The sequence below is a fragment of the Lissotriton vulgaris genome, chromosome 4_1 (assembly GCF_964263255.1).
Source record: "Lissotriton vulgaris chromosome 4_1, aLisVul1.2, whole genome shotgun sequence".
Classification (NCBI taxonomy): Eukaryota; Metazoa; Chordata; class Amphibia; order Caudata; family Salamandridae; genus Lissotriton; species Lissotriton vulgaris.
The window spans coordinates 1,555,083,535-1,555,108,131 of NC_141691.1; the positions used below are offsets into that span (position 1 = coordinate 1,555,083,535).

The 24,597-nt window shown below is 52.4% G+C and overlaps 1 protein-coding gene across 7 annotated transcripts in view; it reads right to left on the bottom strand.

Annotated features, from left to right (window-relative positions):
* Nucleotides 1-24,597, bottom strand: part of ASPH (aspartate beta-hydroxylase) — a 584,233-nt gene that overhangs the window by 106,196 nt on the left and 453,440 nt on the right. For all 7 annotated transcript variants that reach the window (XM_086965790.1, XM_086965792.1, XM_086965789.1 and 4 more), the window contains one exon: nt 13,720-13,818. In XM_086965790.1, the coding sequence (XP_086821916.1) occupies nt 13,720-13,818 (99 nt within the window). The remainder of the gene's footprint in view (nt 1-13,719; nt 13,819-24,597) is intronic.

Genomic DNA, 24,597 nt, shown 5'->3' on the forward strand with positions numbered 1-24,597 from the left:
CCTTCTCTTTGAAATCAGAGTGGAGGGACATAGTTGAGCCCTGCTACACTTTTTTATACTTGCACTTGAACTTTCTGGAGGACATCAAGAACAAAGTTGAACAGTAGCAGGAGGTGCCCCAGGACAGAGTCTGAGACCGCAACTTGAAGCAAGTCCTATCGGAACACCACAACTTATTGCGTTATGCAACAAACAGCTTCATCTTCCGTTCACAGATCACCTTTGGGTGCATGAGGACACACTTAATGCATGACACAAAAGTCGTGAACAGAGCCCAAGCACTAAAGACGCAACTCCTTCTGGTCTATCTACTTCCTGTAGTCGTGGCATGGGTTGAAACTTGAAGTTTTTGGTGGGGACAACATTTCGAGGCACACAGTGAAATCGTTAAAAGTTGTCAGATAACAGACAAAAACAAGCATTAGGAATGCATTAGGGCTCGGGTTTGTTTTAAGTTAGAGATAATGGCATTGTAAATGGAAATGTGTTTTAGGCACTCTGCACTCTGCACTACCAATCTGCACTCTGCACTCTCAATCTGCACTCTGCACTCTCAATCTGCTCTCTCAATCTGCACTCTGCACTACCACTCTGCACTCTGCACTACCACTCTGTACTCTGCACTACCACTCTGCACTCTGCACTACCACTCTGCACTACCACTCTGCACTACCACTCTGCACTACCACTCTGCACTACCACTCTGCACTACCAATCTGCACTACCGCTCTGCACTCTGCACTCTGCACTACCAATCTGCACTCTGCACTACCACTCTGCACTCTGCACTACCACTCTGCACTCTGCACTACCACTCTGCCACTCTGCACTCTGCACTACCACTCTGCACTATGCACTACCACTCTGCACTCTGCACTACCACTCTGCACTCTGCACTACCACTCTGCACTCTGCACTACCACTCTGCACTACCACTCTGCACTACCACTCTGCACTACCACTCTGCACTACCACTCTGCACTACCACTCTGCACTACCACTCTGCACTACCACTCTGCACTACCACTCTGCACTCTGCACTACCAATCTGCACTCTGCACTACCAATCTGCACTCTGCACTACCACTCTGCACTACCACTCTGCACTACCACTCTGCACTACCACTCTGCACTACCACTCTGCACTACCACTCTGCACTCTGCACTACCACTCTGCACTACCACTCTGCACTTGCACTCTGCACTTGCACTCTGCACTACCAATCTGCACTCTGCACTACCAATCTGCACTACCAATCTGCACTACCACTCTGCACTACCACTCTGTACTCTGCACTACCACTCTGCACTCTGCACTACCACTCTGCACTACCACTCTGCACTACCACTCTGCACTACCACTCTGCACTACCACTCTGCACTACCACTCTGCACTACCACTCTGCACTACCAATCTGCACTCTGCACTACCACTCTGCACTCTGCACTACCACTCTGCACTCTGCACTACCACTCTACCACTCTGCACTCTGCACTACCACTCTGCACTATGCACTACCACTCTGCACTCTGCACTACCACTCTGCACTACCACTCTGCACTACCACTCTGCACTCTGCACTACCACTCTGCACTACCACTCTGCACTCTGCACTACCACTCTGCACTACCACTCTGCACTACCAATCTGCACTCTGCACTACCACTCTGCACTCTGCACTACCAATCTGCACTCTGCACTACCACTCTGCACTCTGCACTACCACTCTGCACTACCACTCTGCACTCTGCACTACCACTCTGCACTACCACTCTGCACTACCACTCTGCACTACCACTCTGCACTCTGCACTACCACTCTGCACTACCACTCTGCACTCTGCACTACCACTCTGCACTACCACTCTGCACTACCACTCTGCACTACCACTCTGCACTACCACTCTGCACTACCACTCTGCACTCTGCACTACCACTCTGCACTACCACTCTGCACTACCACTCTGCACTACCACTCTGCACTACCACTCTGCACTACCACTCTGCACTCTGCACTATCACTCTGCACTACCACTCTGCACTACCACTCTGCACTCTGCATCTGCACTCTGCACTACCACTCTGCACTACCACTCTGCACTACCACTCTGCACTCTGCACTACCACTCTGCACTACCAATCTGCACTCTGCACTACCACTCTGCACTCTGCACTACCACTCTGCACTCTGCACTACCACTCTGCACTCTGCACTACCACTCTGCACTCTGCACTACCAATCTGCACTACCACTCTGCACTACCACTCTGCACTACCACTCTGCACTACCACTCTGCACTCTGAATCTGCACTCTGCATTACCACTCTGCACTAACAATCTGCACTCTGCACTACCACTCTGCACTACCACTCGCACTCTCAATCTGCACTCTGCACTCTGCACTACCACTCTGCACTCTGCACTACCACTCTGCACTCTGCACTACCACTCTGCACTACCACTCTGCACTACCAATCTGCACTCTGCACTACCACTCTGCACTCTGCACTACCACTCTGCACTCTGCACTACCACTCTGCACTACCATTCTGCACTCTGCACTACCACTCTGCACTCTGCACTACCACTCTGCACTACCACTCTGCACTACCACTCTGCACTACCACTCTGCACTACCACTCTGCACTACCACTCTGCACTACCACTCTGCACTACCACTCTGCACTACCACTCTGCACTACCACTCTGCACTACCACTCTGCACTACCACTCTGCACTACCACTCTGCACTCTGCACTACCACTCTGCACTACCACTCTGCACTACCACTCTGCACTACCACTCTGCACTACCACTCTGCACTACCACACTCTGCACTACCACTCTGCACTCTGCACTACCACTCTGCACTACCACTCTGCACTACCACTCTGCACTACCACTCTGCACTACCACTCTGCACTACCACTCTGCACTCTGCACTACCACTCTGCACTCTGCACTACCAATCTGCACTACCACTCTGCACTCTGCACTACCACTCTGCACTCTGCACTACCACTCTGCACTCTCAATCTGCACTCTGCACTACCACTCTGCACTAACAATCTGCACTCTGCACTACCACTCTGCACTACCACTCGCACTCTCAATCTGCACTCTGCACTACCACTCTGCACTACCACTCTGCACTCTGCACTACCACTCTGCACTACCACTCTGCACTACCACTCTGCACTACCACTCTGCACTCTGCACTACCACTCTGCACTCTGCACTACCACTCTGCACTCTGCACTACCACTCTGCACTACCACTCTGCACTACCACTCTGCACTACCACTCTGCACTACCACTCTGCACTCTGCAAGACCACTCTGCACTACCACTCTGCACTCTGCACTATCACTCTGCACTACCGCTCTGCACTACCGCTCTGCACTACCGCTCTGCACTACCACTCTGCACTACCACTCTGCACTACCACTCTGCACTACCACTCTGCACTACCACTCTGCACTACCACTCTGCACTACCACTCTGCACTACCACTCTGCACTACCACTCTGCACTACCACTCTGCACTACCACTCTGCACTACCACTCTGCACTACCACTCTGCACTCTGCACTACCACTCTGCACTACCACTCTGCACTACCACTCTGCACTACCACTCTGCACTACCACTCTGCACTACCACACTCTGCACTACCACTCTGCACTCTGCACTACCACTCTGCACTACCACTCTGCACTACCACTCTGCACTACCACTCTGCACTACCACTCTGCACTACCACTCTGCACTCTGCACTACCACTCTGCACTCTGCACTACCAATCTGCACTACCACTCTGCACTCTGCACTACCACTCTGCACTCTGCACTACCACTCTGCACTCTCAATCTGCACTCTGCACTACCACTCTGCACTAACAATCTGCACTCTGCACTACCACTCTGCACTACCACTCGCACTCTCAATCTGCACTCTGCACTACCACTCTGCACTACCACTCTGCACTCTGCACTACCACTCTGCACTACCACTCTGCACTACCACTCTGCACTACCACTCTGCACTCTGCACTACCACTCTGCACTCTGCACTACCACTCTGCACTCTGCACTACCACTCTGCACTACCACTCTGCACTACCACTCTGCACTACCACTCTGCACTACCACTCTGCACTCTGCAAGACCACTCTGCACTACCACTCTGCACTCTGCACTATCACTCTGCACTACCGCTCTGCACTACCGCTCTGCACTACCGCTCTGCACTACCACTCTGCACTACCACTCTGCACTACCACTCTGCACTACCACTCTGCACTACCACTCTGCACTCTGCACTACCACTCTGCACTGCCCCTCTGCACTACCCCTCTGCACTCTGCACTACCACTCTGCACTACCCCTCTGCACTCTGCACTACCACTCTGCACTACCACTCTGCACTCTGCACTACCACTCTGCACTCTGCACTACCACTCTGCACTACCACTCTGCACTCTGCACTACCACTCTGCACTCTGCACTACCACTTTGCACTACCACTCTACACTCTGCACTACCACTCTGCACTACCACTCCACACTACCACTCTGAACTCTGCACTACCACTCTGCACTACCACTCTGCACTCCCACTCTGCCCTACCACTCGCACTCTCAATCTGCACTCTCACTCTGCACTCTACACTACCACTCTGCACTCTACACTACCACTCTGCACTCTACACTACCACTCTGCACTCTACACTACCACTCTGCACTCTACACTACCACTCTGCACTCTACACTACCACTCTGCACTACCACTCTGCACTACCACTCTGCACTACCACTCTGCACTACCACTCTGCACTACCACTCTGCACTACCACTCTGCACTACCACTCTGCACTACCACTCTGCACTACCACTCTACACTACCACTCTACACTACCACTCTGCACTCTACACTACCACTCTGCACTCTGCACTACCACTCTGCACTACCACTCTACACTACCACTCTGCACTCTACACTACCACTCTGCACTCTGCACTACCACTCTGCACTACCACTCTGCACTCTGCACTACCACTCTGCACTCTACACTACCACTCTGCACTCTGCACTACCACTCTGCACTCTGCACTACCACTCTGCACTCTGCACTACCACTCTGCACTCTGCACTACCACTCTGCACTCTGCACTACCACTCTGCACTCTGCACTACCACTTTGCACTCTGCACTACCACTCGCACTCTCAATCTGCACTTTCACTCTGCACTCTACACTACCACTCTGCACTCTACACTACCACTCTGCACTACCACTCTGCACTCTGCACTACCCCTCTGCACTACCACTCTGCACTACCACTCTGCACTACCACTCTGCACTACCACTCTGCACTACCACTCTGCACTCTGCACTACCACTCTGCACTACCACTCTGCACTCTGCACTACCACTCTGCACTACCACTCTGCACTACCACTCTGCACTACCACTCTGCACTACCACTCTGCACTCTGCAGTACCACTCTGTACTCTGCACTACCACTCTGTACTCTGCACTACCACTCTGTACTCTGCACTACCACTCTGCACTCTGCACTACCACTCTGCACTCTGCACTACCACTCTGCACTACCACTCTGCACTCTGCACTACCACTTTGCACTACCACTCTGCACAACCACTCTGCACAACCACTCTGCACAACCACTCTGCACAACCACTCTGCACAACCACTCTGCACAACCACTCTGCACAACCACTCTGCACAACCACTCTGCACAACCACTCTGCACTCTGCACTACCACTCTGCACTACCACTCTGCACTACCACTCTGCACTACCACTCTGCACTACCACTCTGCACTACCACTCTGCACTACCACTCTGCACTACCACTCTGCACTACCACTCTGCACTACCACTCTGCACTCTGCACTACCACTCTGTACTCTGCACTACCACTCTGTACTCTGCACTACCACTCTGTACTCTGCACTACCACTCTGCACTCTGCACTACCACTCTGTACTCTGCACTACAACTCTGCACTCTGCACTACCACTCTGCACTCTGCACTACCACTCTGCACTACCACTCTGCACTACCACTCTGCACTCTGCACTACCACTTTGCACAACCACTTTGCACAACCACTTTGCACAACCACTCTGCACAACCACGCTGCACAACCACTCTGCACAACCACTCTGCACAACCACTCTGCACAACCACTCTGCACAACCACTCTGCACAACCACTCTGCACAACCACTCTGCACAACCACTCTGCACAACCACTCTGCACAACCACTCTGCACAACCACTCTGCACAACCACTCTGCACAACCACTCTGCACAACCACTCTGCACAACCACTCTGCACAACCACTCTGCACAACCACTCTGCACAACCACTCTGCACAACCACTCTGCACAACCACTCTGCACTCTGCACTACCACTCTGCACTCTGCACTACCACTCTGCACTCTGCACTACCACTCTGCACTCTGCACTACCACTCTGCACTCTGCACTACCACTCTGCACTACCACTCTGCATAATCACTCTGCACTCTGCACTACCACTCTGCACTACCACTCTGCACTCTGCACTACCACTCTGCACTACCACTTTGCACTCTGCACTACCACTCTGCACTCTGCACTACCACTCTGCACTCTGCACTACCACTCTGCACTACCACTCTGCACTACCACTCTGCACTACCACTCTGCACTACCACTCTGCACTACCACTCTGCACTACCACTCTGCACTACCACTCTGCACTACCACTCTGCACTCTGCACTACCACTCTGCACAACCACTCTGCACAACCACTCTGCACAACCACTCTGCACTCTGCACAACCACTCTGCACTCTGCACTACCACTCTGCACTCTGCACTACCACTCTGCACTCTGCACTACCACTCTGCACTCTGCACTACCACTCTGCACTCTGCACTACCACTCTGCACTCTGCACTACCACTCTGCACTCTGCACTACCACTCTGCATAACCACTCTGCACTACCACTCTGCACTACCACTCTGCACTACCACTCTGCACTCTGCACTACCACTCTGCACTACCACTTTGCACTCTGCACTACCACTCTGCACTCTGCACTACCACTCTGCACTCTGCACTACCACTCTGCACTCTGCACTACCACTCTGCACTACCACTCTGCACTCTGCACTACCACTCTGCACTCTGCACTACCACTCTGCACTCTGCACTACCACTCTGCACTACCACTTTGCACTCTGCACTACCACTCTGCACTCTGCACTACCACTCTGCACTACCACTCTGCACTCTGCACTCAGCACTACCACTCTGCACTCTGCACTACCACTCTGCACAACCACTCTGCACAACCACTCTGCACAACCACTCTGCACAACCACTCTGCACAACCACTCTGCACTCTGCACTGCCACTCTGCACTCTGCACTACCACTCTGCACTCTGCACTACCACTCTGCACTCTGCACTACCACTCTGCACTCTGCAGTACCACTCTGCACTCTGCAGTACCACTCTGCACTCTGCACTACCACTCTGCATAACCACTCTGCACTACCACTCTGCACTCCCACTTTGCACTCTGCACTACCACTCTGCACTCTGCCTTACCACTCTGCACTCTGCACTACCACTCTGCACTCTGCACTACCACTCTGCACTCTGCACTACCACTCTGCACTCTGCACTACCACTCTGCACTCTGCACTACCACTCTGCACTCTGCACTACCACTCTGCCCTACCACTCTGCACTACCACTCTGCACTACCACTCTGCACTCTGCACTACCACTCTGCACTACCACTCTGCACGACCCCTCTGCACTACCACTCTGCACTCTGCACGACCCCTCTGCACTACCACTCTGCACTCTGCACTACCACTCTGCACTACCACTCTGCACTACCACTCTGCACTCTGCACTACCACTCTGCACTACCACTCTGCACTACCACTCTGCCCTCTGCACTAACACTCTGCCCTCTGCACTACCACTCTGCACTACTACTCTGCACTCTGCACTCTCAATCTGCACCCTGCACTACCACTCTGCACTACCAATCTGCACTCTGCACTACCACTCTGCACTACCACTCGCACTCTCAATCTGCACTCTGCACTACCACTCTGCACTACCACTCTGCACTACCACTCTGCACTCTGCACTACCACTCTGCACTCTGCACTACCACTCTGCACTCTGCACTACCACTCTCCACTCTGCACTACCAATCTGCGCTCTGCACTACCAATCTGCACTCTGCACTCTCAATCTGCACTCTGCACTACCACTCTGCACTACCACTCTGCACTACCACTCTGCACTCTGCACTACCAATCTGCACTCTCAATCTGCACTCTGCACTACCACTCTGCACTCTGCACTCTCAATCTGCACTAAGCACTCTGCACTACCACTCTGCACTCTGCACTACCATTCTGCACAACCACTCTGCACTCTGCACTACCAATCTGCACTCTGCACTACCAATCTGCACTACCAATCTGCACTCTGCACTACCACTCGCACTCTCAATCTGCACTCTCTCTGCACTCTACACTACCACTCTGCACTCTGCACTACCACTCTCCACTCTGCACTACCAATCTGCGCTCTGCACTACCAATCTGCACTCTGCACTCTCAATCTGCACTCTGCACTACCACTCTGCACTACCACTCTGCACTACCACTCTGCACTCTGCACTACCAATCTGCACTCTCAATCTGCACTCTGCACTACCACTCTGCACTCTGCACTCTCAATCTGCACTAAGCACTCTGCACTACCACTCTGCACTCTGCACTACCATTCTGCACAACCACTCTGCACTCTGCACTACCAATCTGCACTCTGCACTACCAATCTGCACTACCAATCTGCACTCTGCACTACCACTCGCACTCTCAATCTGCACTCTCTCTGCACTCTACACTACCACTCTGCACTCTGCACTACCACTCCGCACTCTGCACTACCACTCTGCACTACCACTCTGCACTACCACTCTGCACTACCACTCTGCACTACCACTCTGCATAATCACTCTGCACTCTGCACTACCACTCTGCACTCTGCACTACCACTCTGCACTCTGCACTACCACTCTGCACTACCACTCTGCACTCTGCACTACCACTCTGCACTCTGCACTACCACTCTGCACTCTGCACTACCACTCTGCACTACCACTCTGCACTACCACTCTGCACTCTGCACTACCACTCTCCACTCTGCACTACCAATCTGCGCTCTGCACTACCAATCTGCGCTCTGCACTACCAATCTGCGCTCTGCACTACCAATATGCGATCTGCACTACCAATCTGCACTCTGCACTACCAATCTGCACTCTGCACTATCACTCTGCACTACCACTCTGCACTACCAATCTGCACTCTGCACTACCAATCTGCACTCTCAATCTGCACTCTGCACTACCACTCTGCACTCTGCACTCTCAATCTGCACTAAGAACTCTGCACTACCACTCTGCACTCTGCACTACCACTCTGCACTACCATTCTGCACTACCACTCTGCACTCTGCACTACCACTCTGCACTACCAATCTGCACTCTGCACTACCAATCTGCACTACCAATCTGCACTCTGCACTACCACTCGCACTCTCAATCTGCACTCTCTCTGCACTCTACACTACCACTCTGCACTACCACTCTGCACTCTGCACTACCACTCCGCACTCTGCACTACCACTCTGCACTCTGCACTCTGCGCTACCACTCTGCACTACCACTCTGCACTACCACTTTGCACTACCACTCTGCACTACCACTCTGCACTACCACTCTGCACTACCACTCTGCACTCTGCACTACCACTCTGCACTACCACTCTGCACTCTGCACTACCACTCTGCACTACCACTCTGCACTCTGCACTACCACTCTGCATTACCACTCTGCACTACCACTCTGCACAACCACTCTGCACTCTGCACTACCACTCTGCACAACCACTCTGCACTCTGCACTACCACTCTGCACAACCACTCTGCACTCTGCACTACTCTGCACAACCACTCTGCACTACCACTCTGCACAACCACTCTGCACTCTGCACTACCACTCTGCACTACCACTCTGCACTCTGCACTACCACTCGCACTCTCAATCTGCACTCTCTCTGCACTCTACACTACCACTCTGCACTACCACTCTGCACTCTGCACTACCACTCTGCACTCTGCACTACCACTCCGCACTCTGCACTACCACTCTGCACTACCACTCTGCACTCTGCACTCTGCGCTACCACTCTGCACTACCACTCTGCACTCTGCACTACCACTTTGCACTACCACTCTGCACTACCACTCTGCACTCTGCACTACCACTCTGCACTACCACTCTGCACTCTGCACTACCACTCTGCACTCTGCACTACCACTCTGCACTACCACTCTGCACTCAGCACTACCACTCTGCACTCTGTACTACCACTCTGCACTACCACTCTGCACTCTGCACTACCACTCTGCACAACCACTCTGCACTCTGCACTACCACTCTGCACAACCACTCTGCACTCTGCACTACCACTCTGCACAACCACTCTGCACTCTGCACTACCACTCTGCACAACCACTCTGCACTCTGCACTACCACTCTGCACAACCACTCTGCACTCTGCACTACCACTCTGCACTACCACTCTGCACTCTGCACTACCACTCTGCACTCTGCACTACCACTCTGCATTACCACTCTGCACTCTCACTCTGCACTACCACTTTGCACTTTGCACTACCACTCTGCACTCTGCACTACCACTCTGCACTCTGCCCTACCACTCTGCACTACCACTCTGCACTCTGCACTACCACTCTGCCCTACCACTCTGCACTACCACTCTGCACTCTGCACTACCACTCTGCACTCTGCACTACCACTCTGCGCTCTGCACTAACCATCTGCACTCTGCACTCTCAATCTGCACTCTGCACTATCACTCTGCACTACCACTCTGCACTACCACTCTGCACTCTGCACTACCAATCTGCACTCTGCACTACCAATCTGCACTCTGCACTCTCAATCTGCACTCTGCACTACCACTCTGCACTACCACTCTGCACTCTCAATCTGCACTCAGCACTCTGCACTCTGCACTACCACTCTGCACTCTGCACTACCATTCTGCACTACCACTCTGCACTCTGCACTACCACTCTGCACTCTGCACTACCACTCTGCACTACCAATCTGCACTCTGCACTACCAATCTGCACTCTGCACTACCAATCTGCACTCTGCACTACCAATCTGCACTCTGCACTACCACTTGCACTCTCAATCTGCACTCTCTCTGCACTCTACACTACCACTCTGCACTACCACTCTGCACTCTGGACTACCACTCCGCACTCTGCACGGCCACTCTGCACTACCACTCCGCACTCTGCACGACCACTCTGCACTACCACTCTGCACTCTGCACTACCACTCTGCACTCTGCACTACCACTCTGCACTACCACTCTGCACTCTGCACTACCACTCTGCACTCTGCACTACCACTCTGCACTCTGCACTACCACTCTGCACTACCACTCTGCACTCTGCACTACCACTCTGCACTCTGCACTACCACTCTGCACTCTGCACTACCACTCTGCACTACCACTCTGCACTACCACTCTGCACTACCACTCTGCACTCTGCACTACCACTCTGTACTACCACTCTGCACTCTGCACTACCACTCTGCACTCTGCACTACCACTCTGCACTACCACTCTGCACTACCACTCTGCACTACCACTCTGCACTACCACTCTGCACTCTGCACTACCACTCTGCACTCTGCACTACCACTCTGCACTACCACTCTGCACTATCACTCTGCACTACCACTCTGCACTACCACTCTGCACTCTCAATCTGCACTCTGCACTACCACTCTGCACTACCACTCGCACTCTCAATTACCACTCTGCACTACCACTCTGCACTACCACTCTGCACTACCACTCTGCACCACCAATCTGCACTCTGCACTACCAATCTGCACTCTGCACTACCACTCTGCACTACCACTCTGCACTCTGCACTACCACTCTGCACTCTGCACTACCACTCTGCACTCTGCACTACCACTCTGCACTACCACTCTGCACTCTGCACTACCACTCTGCACTACCACTCTGCACTACCACTTTGCACTACCACTCTGCACTACCACTCTGCACTACCACTCTGCACTACTACTCTGCACTACCACTCTGCACTACCAAACTGCACTCTGCACTACCAAACTGCACTCTGCACATAACGTCGTCACCCCGAAGGCCATATCCTGCTCCCAACCATCGTTGTTCACAATGTCCCTATCCTTCACCCCAGCACAGAGCAGAACGGCGCCTTCCCTCATAGACTGACATACAGCATGGTGCCCAGTAGGACTGCGCCAGATTTATATTTAGCTGGTGTCGCAGCCGCCCAAACTCACACTGTGAACCCGAAGTAGGGCATGAAAAGCGCACTCTTTACCTCTTACTGAACTCGCCACCCGTAACCCTCAAATGTTCACAATAAGCCTGAAAGTTTAAATGCATAATTGTTGGAATGAGTGAATGTTCAATATCATCCGAAATTGCACTTTCCCACTTATTTATATCGCAGCTAAGAGTGACAGTCAAATATACAGCTGGTACCGTGTTCTTCCCTCGTTATTCCACTTACCATGTCAGCCGCTTAAATAAACAAACTGGCAAGCCAGCCCGAAGCACCCACCACGTCGACCCTGAAGTATCACCTCACAGGGCTATCAGTGCTCTAAAACAAACTCGCTTTACATTCCGTGTTCAAACAAGGAGGTGCAAGCTGGCTGAAAACTGTAAACCTTTTATTCCAAACAAACATTTTAAATTTCGGTAAAAGCATTTCAGCTATTCAAACATTTAAATTAGCTGAGTAAACCGGAGATGAAAGGAGCAACAAAAAAATGCATGGCGCGCGCCCACCAAAACGCACTGCAGAATGGTGAACGCGCCCACAGCATCTGGATTCCATTACAGCACCTCCCTGACAGCTCCTAATTGATATTTATGGATGCCCGTGCTCGTAACCACACAGAAAATGCCAGAAATGGCGGACGAAATTACATATAGCCTATCGTGTCAAGGCTACTAAAAGGACAGCACAGCGAAGACGAATCACTATGCAGATGCCATAACAAAAGCATGCGCACTAAGGAATCTATCTGGCCCGAGCCCTAAAGAAACCTTTTTTTTTTCTCTTTAACATAAGAGCTCGAAGCTCCGCCCCACTTCGTGGTGACGTAGGCCGAGCCCTAAAAAGGGAGCGGATATCCAGATCAATGTCACAAGGTGGAGAAAGAAAAGAACTGACATTAATTCTGAGGGGTGATGCTTATATTTGGCTTCGCTCCTTCCAGGGCGGTGTGGAGTTGCATGACGCTACATGGCGGTGTGCGGAAGTAATACTACAAGAAATTTTCCTGCACCAGTCTGGCACCTCAGGCGTATTCTAAGGTGAGTAATCCGTGATTAGAATTATCCATCGCAAATGTGTCAAATATGCACCCTTAAAATTTTTTAACAATTCAGTTACGTTTATACGTATTTTATGAAGTTCCTCTAGTGCTGATTTTAATTGAGGTAATTAACATTTCATATATGTAGAAAGAGGTGACAAATATTTGTGAATTACCTTTAGGAAGGGAATGCTCTCAGCAATGTGATTCTGTGCTTTCAGGATAAATCCATAATGTACCTTTGCAAAGCCATCATTAGGAGCCATGGACAGGACCTGTTAAAATAAATACAAGTCAAATACAATCCATTAATTCACCTGATTAAAAATTACTGCAGTGGCATTTAAATGAGTAATGTCCTTGCAGTGGAAATATCTACTAACCTGCTGTATAATCAGCATATTCTTTATGAACTACAAATTTAGTGCACATTGTGTTCATGGAACTATATTCTGGGCCAATGACGTTCAGAGATATGGTCCAAGTACAACATATATCATTCTTTTATAAAGTATGAACGTAGTTCCTAGATATTGCAATTTTGCCCCATGGTCTAATCACAGTTAAAGTGTGCAGGCATACTACAGTCTAAGCCTATGGTACTCGAGTATATAAAATGGCAGCAGGTGACTAAACTGGGCAGGAGAAACCTCTACATCTGAAACTACATTCCAATGGAACGGAAGCCGCCTGGGGGGCCAGGGAACTGGGAGCTAGTGGAGAGGCTGCGGAAGATTGCTCACAGACTGCATGGACTGAATCTGATACCGAAATGAGTCACATATGACATGTTCTTTCTTTATTATCTCATTTAACAAGAGAAAATATGATATACATGTTAGACGGACCGGGAGGGTCGGCCGAGGATAAGGGGAGAGGTCTCCGGGGAGAGCCGTCTCCAGCGATCGTACAGACAAGTAACTTCCCCCCCCACAGACGGACACCACACAAGGGTAAGGTTCAACGATACTTTATAGGCAATTCTTTAAGTACGATGGATTTGTACAAGGAGGTCTGGACTCAGGGGTCCCCTCGATTCTGGTCTCTGGTTTGGGAAAAGGGTAGCGGGACAGTCTTGTTACCAAAAAGTGGAAATAGCTCTCAATCCTCGAGCTCGGCGTTCTAGATGATCGGGCCGCGGCGGAGCCAGCAGGTCCCGAGATGGACGAAGGAAACGACGGTCCGCGGCGGAGCCAGCAGGTCCCGATGAGATGATGGTTGCAAACGGTCCGCGGCCACGCCAGCAGGTCCCGACGACGATGAAGGATTTGGAAGGTTACGAAGGTTGCGGCAGCGCCGGCAGGCAAGACGAAGGTGCACGAGGCAGAGCTATGGCAGCGCCAGTAGTCCGTCAAGGATGAGTTCTTCTTTGCGTCTCTCGACTCCAAGATACAACTACCCTCCTGCTCTGGGCTGCCCCAGTTATAGGGCTGATGTTCTTTGATGTCCGGACCCTCGCACCTGGAGGTCGGGAGGTCCGGGATGAGGGTGTCCCGACACCCAGCAGGGGGGTGGAGCCAGCGCCCGAGGAGGCGATGGCCGAGCGGCACTTGGCGGGGGAGAGCCATCGACACCTCTTTCTCCCATTGACTTACCAAGTAGCCCGCTCACCTCCTGGGTGGATGGTGGTGCCGGGATGTCTGAGGCCTGGCTAGGCCCAGGGTTGAGGTCGATCGGGGGCCAGGCGGCCTCGTGGTGGAGTGTCCAAGATGGCGTCCCGGAGGGCGCGTGGGCCAGCAGTGGATCGGGCCCACGAGGTCGATATGTTCGAAGGCAGAGGTCCCTGAGGGGACGGAGGGTGTGCAATGGTGGTGGGTGGTACTTGTGTGACCGGGCTCGGGCCTGGTCGGGCCGGGGGAGAGCGGCCCTTCATGTGGCCTGTCCAACATGCGTCCCCCCCAGCTGAAGGCGGGGAGAGTTACCCATCCTCTTGGGGACTCTCCTCGTCGAGGCGGAAAAACCGGGACAGGCCATCTGCGTTGGCGTGATCTGGCCCAGGCCGGTGTTCAACGGTGAAGTCCATCCCTTGTAGGGAGATGGACCAACGTAGTAACTTCGGGTTTTCTCCCCGCATCTGCATCAGCCACTGCAGGGGTCGGTGGTCGGTCTGTACCCGAAAGTGTGTGCCGAAGAGGTAGGGCCGGAGCTTCTTGAGGGCCCATACCACTGCGAAGGCCTCCCTCTCTATGGTGCTCCAGCGTTGTTCTCGTGGTAGGAGTCGTCTGCTGATGAAGGCCACTGGCTGATCAAGGCCCTCGGTGTTTACTTGAGACAGGACTGCCCCAATGCCATGGTCGGAGGCATCCGTCTGGACGACGAACTCCCTGCTGTAGTCGGGGGCCTGGAGCACAGGGGCGGAACACATGGCGGCTTTCAATTGCTCGAATGCTGTTTGACAATCGGCGGTCCAGTTGACTTTCTTGGGTTGATTTTTGGACGTAAGTTCTGTGAGGGGCCCCACTATAGTACCATAGTCTTTCACAAACCTTCGGTAATAGCCCGTGAGGCCCAGGAAGGCTCGTACCTCGGTCTGGGTGATGGGGGGCTGCCAGGACTGGATGGCGGCAATTTTGAGCTGCAGAGGGGCCACCAGGCCGCTTCCCACCTGGTGTCCGAGGTAGGTTACAGACCCTTGACCAATTTGACATTTGCTGGCCTTGATCGTGAGGCCAGCCTGCTGAAGGGCTTGTAACACGGCTCGGAGGTGGTGGAGGTGCTCGGGCCACTGGTGGCTGTATACAGCGATGTCGTCTAGGTAGGCAGCGCTGAACCCTTCGAGCCCCGCCAGGACCTGATTGACGAGCCGCTGAAAGGTTGCGGGAGCATTCTTCATGCCGAAGGGCATGACTTTGAAATGGTAATGGCCATCGGGGGTGGAAAAGGCAGAACGTTCTTGGGCCCGGGGTGTGAGGCCGATTTGCCAGTAGCCCGCCGTCAGGTCGAAAATACTGAGGTAGCGGGCAGCTCCCATGCGGTCAATCAGTTCATCTGCCCGGGGGATGGGATGTGCGTCTGTTCGGGTGACCGCATTCAAGCCCCGGTAGTCAACGCAGAACCGGAGTTCCGGTGTGGTGCCTGGTGCGGCCGCTTTGGGGACCAGTACTACAGGGCTGGCCCAGGGGCTGTCTGAGGGCTCGATGACCCCGAGCGTGAGCATTTTTGCTACCTCTTCCTGGACGCAGGCTCGTACCCGATCTGGCACGCGGTAGGCCCGGTGGCGGATAGGGGGACTGTCCCCCGTGTCCACATCGTGCACACACCAGGAAGTGACACCGGGGGTGAGGGAGAACAGGTTGGCGAACTGTGATAGGAGGGCCCGACACTCCTGGCGTTGCTCTTGGGTGAGGGCCTCTGAGAGTCGGACCCCGTCCACGGAGCCGTCTTTCTCCCGAGTCCGTAGGAGGTCAGGGAGGGGCTCGGAGTCTTCTTCAGCCCCATTGTCTGTGGCCATCAGGAGGCTGAGTTCGGAACGCACAAAGTGGGGTTTCAGTCTGTTAGCGTGGAGGACCCGGAGGGGGTTCCGGGAAGATTCCATGTTGATGAGATAGGTGGCAGGACCCTTGCGCTCGACTACTTTGAAGGGCCCCGTCCACTTGTCTTGCAGGGCGCAGGGTTCGGTGGGGGACATCACCCATACCTGTTGCCCAGGTTCAAATTCGATGGAGGAGGCATTCCGGTCATACCACTTTTTCATGTCCTCTTGGCTGGCCTCTAGGTTGGCTTTTGCCAGCTCTCTGAACCGCCGGGTCTGGTTGCGGAGGGTTAGGAGGTACCGGAAGACATCTGGTGGGTTCTTGAGAGGGGGCATCTCCCAGCCTTCCTTGACGAGGCTGAGCGGCCCCCGTACTGGGTGTCCATACAGCAGTTCAAACGGGCTGAAGCCCAAGGACTTCTGGGGGACCTCTCGATATGCGAAGAGGAGGCATGGCAGCAGCACATCCCACTGGCGACGGAGGGGCTCTTCCAACCCCCCGATCATCCCTTTTAGCGTGCGGTTGAACCGCTCAACGAGTCCGTTTCCTTGAGGGTGATAGGGGGTCGTGAATCGGTAGGTAACCCCGCATTGTTGCCAGAGGGACTTCATATATTTAGAAATAAAGTTCGTGCCTCTGTCGCTGACGACTTCTCGGGGGAAGCCCACACGGGAGAAGATCCCCATTAGGGCCCGGCCGACTACCGGGGCTGTCACAGTTCGCAGGGGAACAGCCTCGGGGTAGCGGGTGGCGTGGTCCACTAGCACCAGGATGAATCGATGGCCTTGTTTTGTACGCGGGTCCAAGGGCCCCACGATGTCGATCCCGACCCTCTCGAACGGGGTGGCGACCACGGGAAACGGTTGCAGGGGGGCTTTTAGTTTGCGGCCGCTCTTTCCACTGGCTTGGCATGTGGGGCAAGATCGGCAATGCTGGTGTACATCGTTCCTCATTTTGGGCCAGAAGAAGTGGGTCACCAGACGATTGTAGGTTTTATCTTGACCCAGGTGTCCCGCCAGGGGGACATCGTGGGCCAGGTTTAGCAGAAAGTCTCTAAAACGGAGGGGCACCACTAGTACTCGGCTGGCTCCCAGCTCCGCGATTCTTTGCTCACTGTAAAGCAGATCATTGTCCCAGTAGATCCAGTGTGTTCCGGAGGTATCCCCTGCGCTTTGGGCGAGCGCTTGCTGGCGGAGTCCCTCGAGGGAGGGACAGGTCTTCTGCTCTTGGCGAAATTGTTCTTGCGTGGGCCCCCCCTCTTGGGGCCACTGGTCGAGGTTAGCGAGGTCTGGAGAGTGAGCTGGTTCTGGGGGGGCGTCACGGTCAGTGGTTTCGGCCGGGGCGACCGGAGGCGGCGGCGCCGGCAATTCGGGTTCCTCTGGGCGGGGGTTGGCACGGGCGGCCATGGACCGGGTGGTGACACACGCCCAGTCCGGGACGCCCAACATCCCCAGGTGTTCTCTTCGTTCTACGGCTGCCCACGGAGAGCTTTCAAGGTCATTCCCCAGGAGGCAGTCTACGGGGGCATCGCCTCGGACCGTTACCTTCAACATGCCGGAGACCCCTCCCCACTCAAAGGGGACGCAGGCCATCCGACACAGGCTTTCTGAGTTATCGGCTGAGCGTACAGGGCAGAGAATGTTCGGCAGATACTGTTCTGGGGTCACCAGGTGACAGCGGACGGCTGTTACACTGGCCCCGGTGTCACGAAGGGCTTCGGCCCGGCGTCCATTGATGCTCACCCATTGGCTGTACTTCTGGGTGTTAGCGGGTAGGGGGACCCGCGGGACCATGTCCTTCCCCCCTAGGCAGGCTAGAGCCATGGCGGCTGGCTCCCATTCCTGATGCTCTTGCTCATATTCTTCTTGCTCCTCGGAGATCTGTTCTTCCCCCAGGGCAGCAGCAGCCACCTGGCGGGGTCTTGGGCTCTGGTACTGTGGGCAATTTGGGTCGTTTGCATAGTGGCCGACTCGTTGGCATCGATGGCACGTAACATTGGCTCGGTATCCCGGTCGCGCCGGGGTGCTGCCCCGGTTGGCCGGGGGGGTGGTGCTGGTAGCGGGGGCGACCGGGGCGTTGTCTCTTCCTCGTCCTTGGCCCCCTCCTCCTCCTCGGGGACGGTGCTGACCGTTGTTGTTCCGGTTCTGTTCGTAGGACCCATTCCGGCCCACTCTGGTGATCTCCCATCGGTCAGCTTCGGCTGCGAGCTGCCGGGGATCGGTTAACTTGCTGTCGAGGAGGTGTTGGCGGAGTTCAATAAAACAATTGTTTGATAGGTGCTCCCATACCATCAGATTGAACAGTTGTTCGTAGGTTGTGACCTTGCTTCCTTTGATCCAGCCCTCGAAGGCTCGGCTAAAGTAGTTTACATAGTCCACCCAAGTTGTACCCGGGATGCGGGTGCAGTCTCGGAACCTCTGACGGTACATCTCGGGTGTGAGGCCATAACGAGTGAGGAGTGCAGCTTTCATATGGTCATAGGAGGTCATCTGGTGGTCCGGGAGCTGTAACAGGGCGTCGCGGCCCTCATTGAGGAATCTCCCCCATAGCCCGGCTCCCCAATCGCTTCTATCGATCCGGTGTGCAGTCATAGCGATTTCATAGGCCTTAAACCATTGCTGGATGTCGTCCTCTCGGAAGTATTCTCGAACGACGTCTTTGGGGATGTGTACCTTTTTCTCTGTTGCCCCTGGGGTGTGGGGTTGCTCGTACACCCCTACTTCTTTATTCTGCTTGCGTAGATCGATCTCAGCTAGTTTTCGCTCGTGTTCATATGCCAGTCTCTTTTCCTCGAGCTCCCTTTGTCTCTGTTTCTCCTCTCTTTCTTCTCGGAGACGCAGGTGCTCTAAGTTGATTTTTTGTTCGGCCAATTTAAGTTCAATGTCCATTTTGAGTCGGGCCATTTCCAGCTCGTGTAGTCGGGTTTTTTCTCGTTCCTGGATCTCGTCTTGCGAGAGACCCGTTCTTTGCTCTTCAGGGGCCGTGGTGGTCTTTGCTGCGATGCTTTGATCCGGGGTTCCGGCAGCCCCGGTTTCTGCCCAAGATTCTAGGGCATGCTTAAAATCGTCTTTGGTACTTAGTCCGGTGGTAGCGATACCTAGTTCGATGCAGAATTGTTTTAGTTCACGATGGCTGTACTCGTCCAATTTCTCCATCTGGAATTTCTCGGTTGCTCCGCTTTCTTTAGTCGTCATCGTGATTTCGTTGTGGGGTGAGCTACTCTCTGTACGATTATGCGGTGATTCGGATCGCGCCGCTGGCCACCAATGTTAGACGGACCGGGAGGGTCGGCCGAGGATAAGGGGAGAGGTCTCCGGGGAGAGCCGTCTCCAGCGATCGTACAGACAAGTAACTTCCCCCCCCACAGACGGACACCACACAAGGGTAAGGTTCAACGATACTTTATAGGCAATTCTTTAAGTACGATGGATTTGTACAAGGAGGTCTGGACTCAGGGGTCCCCTCGATTCTGGTCTCTGGTTTGGGAAAAGGGTAGCGGGACAGTCTTGTTACCAAAAAGTGGAAATAGCTCTCAATCCTCGAGCTCGGCGTTCTAGATGATCGGGCCGCGGCGGAGCCAGCAGGTCCCGAGATGGACGAAGGAAACGACGGTCCGCGGCGGAGCCAGCAGGTCCCGATGAGATGATGGTTGCAAACGGTCCGCGGCCACGCCAGCAGGTCCCGACGACGATGAAGGATTTGGAAGGTTACGAAGGTTGCGGCAGCGCCGGCAGGCAAGACGAAGGTGCACGAGGCAGAGCTATGGCAGCGCCAGTAGTCCGTCAAGGATGAGTTCTTCTTTGCGTCTCTCGACTCCAAGATACAACTACCCTCCTGCTCTGGGCTGCCCCAGTTATAGGGCTGATGTTCTTTGATGTCCGGACCCTCGCACCTGGAGGTCGGGAGGTCCGGGATGAGGGTGTCCCGACACCCAGCAGGGGGGTGGAGCCAGCGCCCGAGGAGGCGATGGCCGAGCGGCACTTGGCGGGGGAGAGCCATCGACACCTCTTTCTCCCATTGACTTACCAAGTAGCCCGCTCACCTCCTGGGTGGATGGTGGTGCCGGGATGTCTGAGGCCTGGCTAGGCCCAGGGTTGAGGTCGATCGGGGGCCAGGCGGCCTCGTGGTGGAGTGTCCAAGATGGCGTCCCGGAGGGCGCGTGGGCCAGCAGTGGATCGGGCCCACGAGGTCGATATGTTCGAAGGCAGAGGTCCCTGAGGGGACGGAGGGTGTGCAATGGTGGTGGGTGGTACTTGTGTGACCGGGCTCGGGCCTGGTCGGGCCGGGGGAGAGCGGCCCTTCATGTGGCCTGTCCAACAATACACGTTTATGTTATTGTGTAACTCTATTATGTCACATTGATATCATCACCTGAAAAGTATTATCTCATCCAATGTATACATTTGAACCCTTAATCACCCCAGCATAGTACTGAGCACTTACTAGATATTTACTTAGAATTCTGTGTATTTCGTTTTTTTTCCCCATAGATAACACTTCTCTTTTGAATTTTTCTCCAACAAAGACGACAACACTTGGACCTTGCTCCTTAGTTTAAAATTACCTTGAATTAACCATGAAAGTCCCACCATATTATCTCAATTCCCCTCCTAGCATCACAAACGTTTCATTGTTTTTAACGTTCCTTATAATTTAACAAGCACTAGAAATCACACACCAACCATCCTTTGCATCCTGCCTGAGGTGCTTGTTTACACCTCGCTTCCATTCTTAGAGGTTCTTCGGTGGTTGATGGAGCAGTGAGTGCTACAGGTGTGGATTATAACTAATAAAATAGCCTTCTTCTTCTTACACCTTCATTTCACACTCTCTTTATGATGCGGTCTACCTTGCTAATCCAGTTCAGTTCACCGAGGTCAATCACGTGTGCTGTCCTGCTTTGGTTTTATCCTGCTCTTATGCTACGGTGGCCTCCAACTCTGCAGCACTGTGATTTCGGCATGGCATGGCATTTGTTACATTTTTTTCCAAATTGGCCAATTACTTTATTATGTGAGAAGCAGGCTGAGGAAGGGTAAGACAGAAAATGCTAAAGATAAAGGCCAAGTGATCTAATGCCCTAACCCTATGTTCCTTCCATGTCTCTTGACGTTGACCTTATCTTGCTCTGTGACTCCTTTGGTAGACATAAACTGCTCCTCAGCGCCCGACTACCTCAAAGCAAAGAAGTAGATCAGGCCCGGAAGATGGAATCTCTTTCCTGTGTTCCTGACCGCACATCTACTCCTTCTAGTGACCACACAGATTCTGGCATTCTACAGAGCTCTATCTCCTGGCATGATTCTAGGTTACGTCAATCAACGATCCAGGATATCAACATGTTGGGTTGTGTCTTGTAGAGCTGGTGAGCTCATGGTTATTGTGCAACATTAACAGTTCAGATAACCCTGGGAGTGTTTTCTGACCTAGAAGAGAGGAAAACAACTTTCTCTTCAATACTACTGTCATTCGAGTGGAAGAAGGAACTCCTGGGATCTACTCGCAGGCTAGGAGTGTGGAGACAGCTAAAGGTCAGGCTAGCAAATGCAAGGATTGAAATGGCCATTGTTAGAATATTCATTGCCTTCTTGGAAGAAACAAATGAAACATAATTTTACATTCTATGATATGGTACAAAGATTCCTACAGATTCAAGATTAATGCTGGAAACTATTCCATAATTATAGAAAATAGGATAGCCCAAAAAGAGACTGAGGTTGTCTTGATTGTTAAGAGTGACCAGGCTGCATGCACAAGTTGGATTCTAAGTGATATTACTGATGATATGGATCATATCTCGGAGACGTTTTAAGGCATGGACAAAGTGGGCAATTGCCAAGGGCCGCCACTTTCCAAGAGCTTTGGGTGGTTGTGGGTAGGTTCTATACAAACACTAACCTTACATAGATAGATGCTTGTGTACACGTGAAATGTGTTTTGTATTGCTTATACTGGTCCCCACCATACTGTGCACATGCCCATCATTCATTTAGGGCTTTCATGGTCAGAGTTTTCATAGGTTGAAAACTGTTGCATATTTCTTTTTATATTGATTATTATTATATCACAATGTGTTTTACATTCATCATGCAATTTTATGGTGTATTTACAGTTTTACATATTCACAAACTTATGTTTTGGCTAGCGTTTTAATATTAGTATAGAGACACCATCAGTGTAAAATAGGGAAATAATTCTCCAAATGATTTGATATTTTTCTCTCAATGAGTTTTCAGTCCTCTCAGGGACACAAACATGTCGACTCCTGTGAACATTTTGATTTTATATCAAGGTTGCAGGCTGAGAACATCCTGGCTTCTCCAAAATGTACAATGTTCTTGCAGCTGCTCTAGACTGTGTGCCAAATGCGTTGAGGTATGGCAAATCTTTTCAGTGCGAATTATCATTAGTGATAAAGTGAATCATATGATGTAATATGTTGTATGTGTTCATGATATCTACTACTGGCTCATTTATAGTCGCTAAAAGTATTTTAATATCTGGTACAATAATTTTACATATGCTATGCATTACATTCGCCTAAAATAAAACCTTATAAAATAAATCTTCATATTGTAGGTGTGTAAAATATTAGGGTAACGGAAAATGAAACCCATCTAAAGCCCTGTGTCTCTGACAGTTACTGTTTCTTTCTCTTGAGAGGTCAAGTAAAGACTCGTGGGATACCACCTGTCTGGCTTCCATGCTCATATTGGTAGGCTGGTATACCTATGCTTGCCTCAGGACCAAGGGATATCCATAGGGTGTGGTCAGGATTGACCCCCGACATGCAACCTGGTACTTAATCACGATTTAGTAAAAACTGAGTACCTTAAGGGGCCACGCGCAAGAGTAAAAACCAATACGGTGACATCTGGTTAATGTTGGTTTAAATCCATCCCTTAAATTGAATAGGAATCCCATGTCATGTTGCAGACAAGGATTGTTAAATTAATTATCAGATTCTTATAACCGGTTCAAAGAAGTTCACTCTCTTACTGTAGAGCTGACAGAGTTTTTTTTGCAGGTGACGTTTTCCAAAGCAGGCTAGTGAAGAAAGGGGTCTCAAAACGGAGCACATAAAACATGAGCATAAACCTGCATGAATACCTTGCATCTGGCATCCAAGACCCTGTGGGAGAAGTACCTATGGGTGAGAAAAAGGGGCAAACCTACCCTGGATGGTTCTCTCTGCATAGCAAATAAGGCATCTGTCTCCGCCCCCACACCCTGTATCGAGCCAAATGGTGGTGCTCAGCAAGAGACAATCAGCAGGCCTCGGCTAAAGGCCACTGCTGCATGACTAAAGCAGCCCCAACTCCATCCTCTCACATCTCACCGTATAAACCCAAAGCTCAGGAATGGCAGCAACACATTTTCCCCAATACACTTTGCTAGCCTCGGGAGGCTGTCCCTCTGCCTTCAGTGGGTGTCCTGCAATACCAGGAACAAGTCAGCTGGGAGCCCACTGGCCTCACTGTCACACACTAGCATTCAACATGGAACCTTCTCGCAGTCGCCATAGACACTCCCCGCGCACACATCACTCAGCCAAGGATGTCAACGCAGGATCCGTGAACA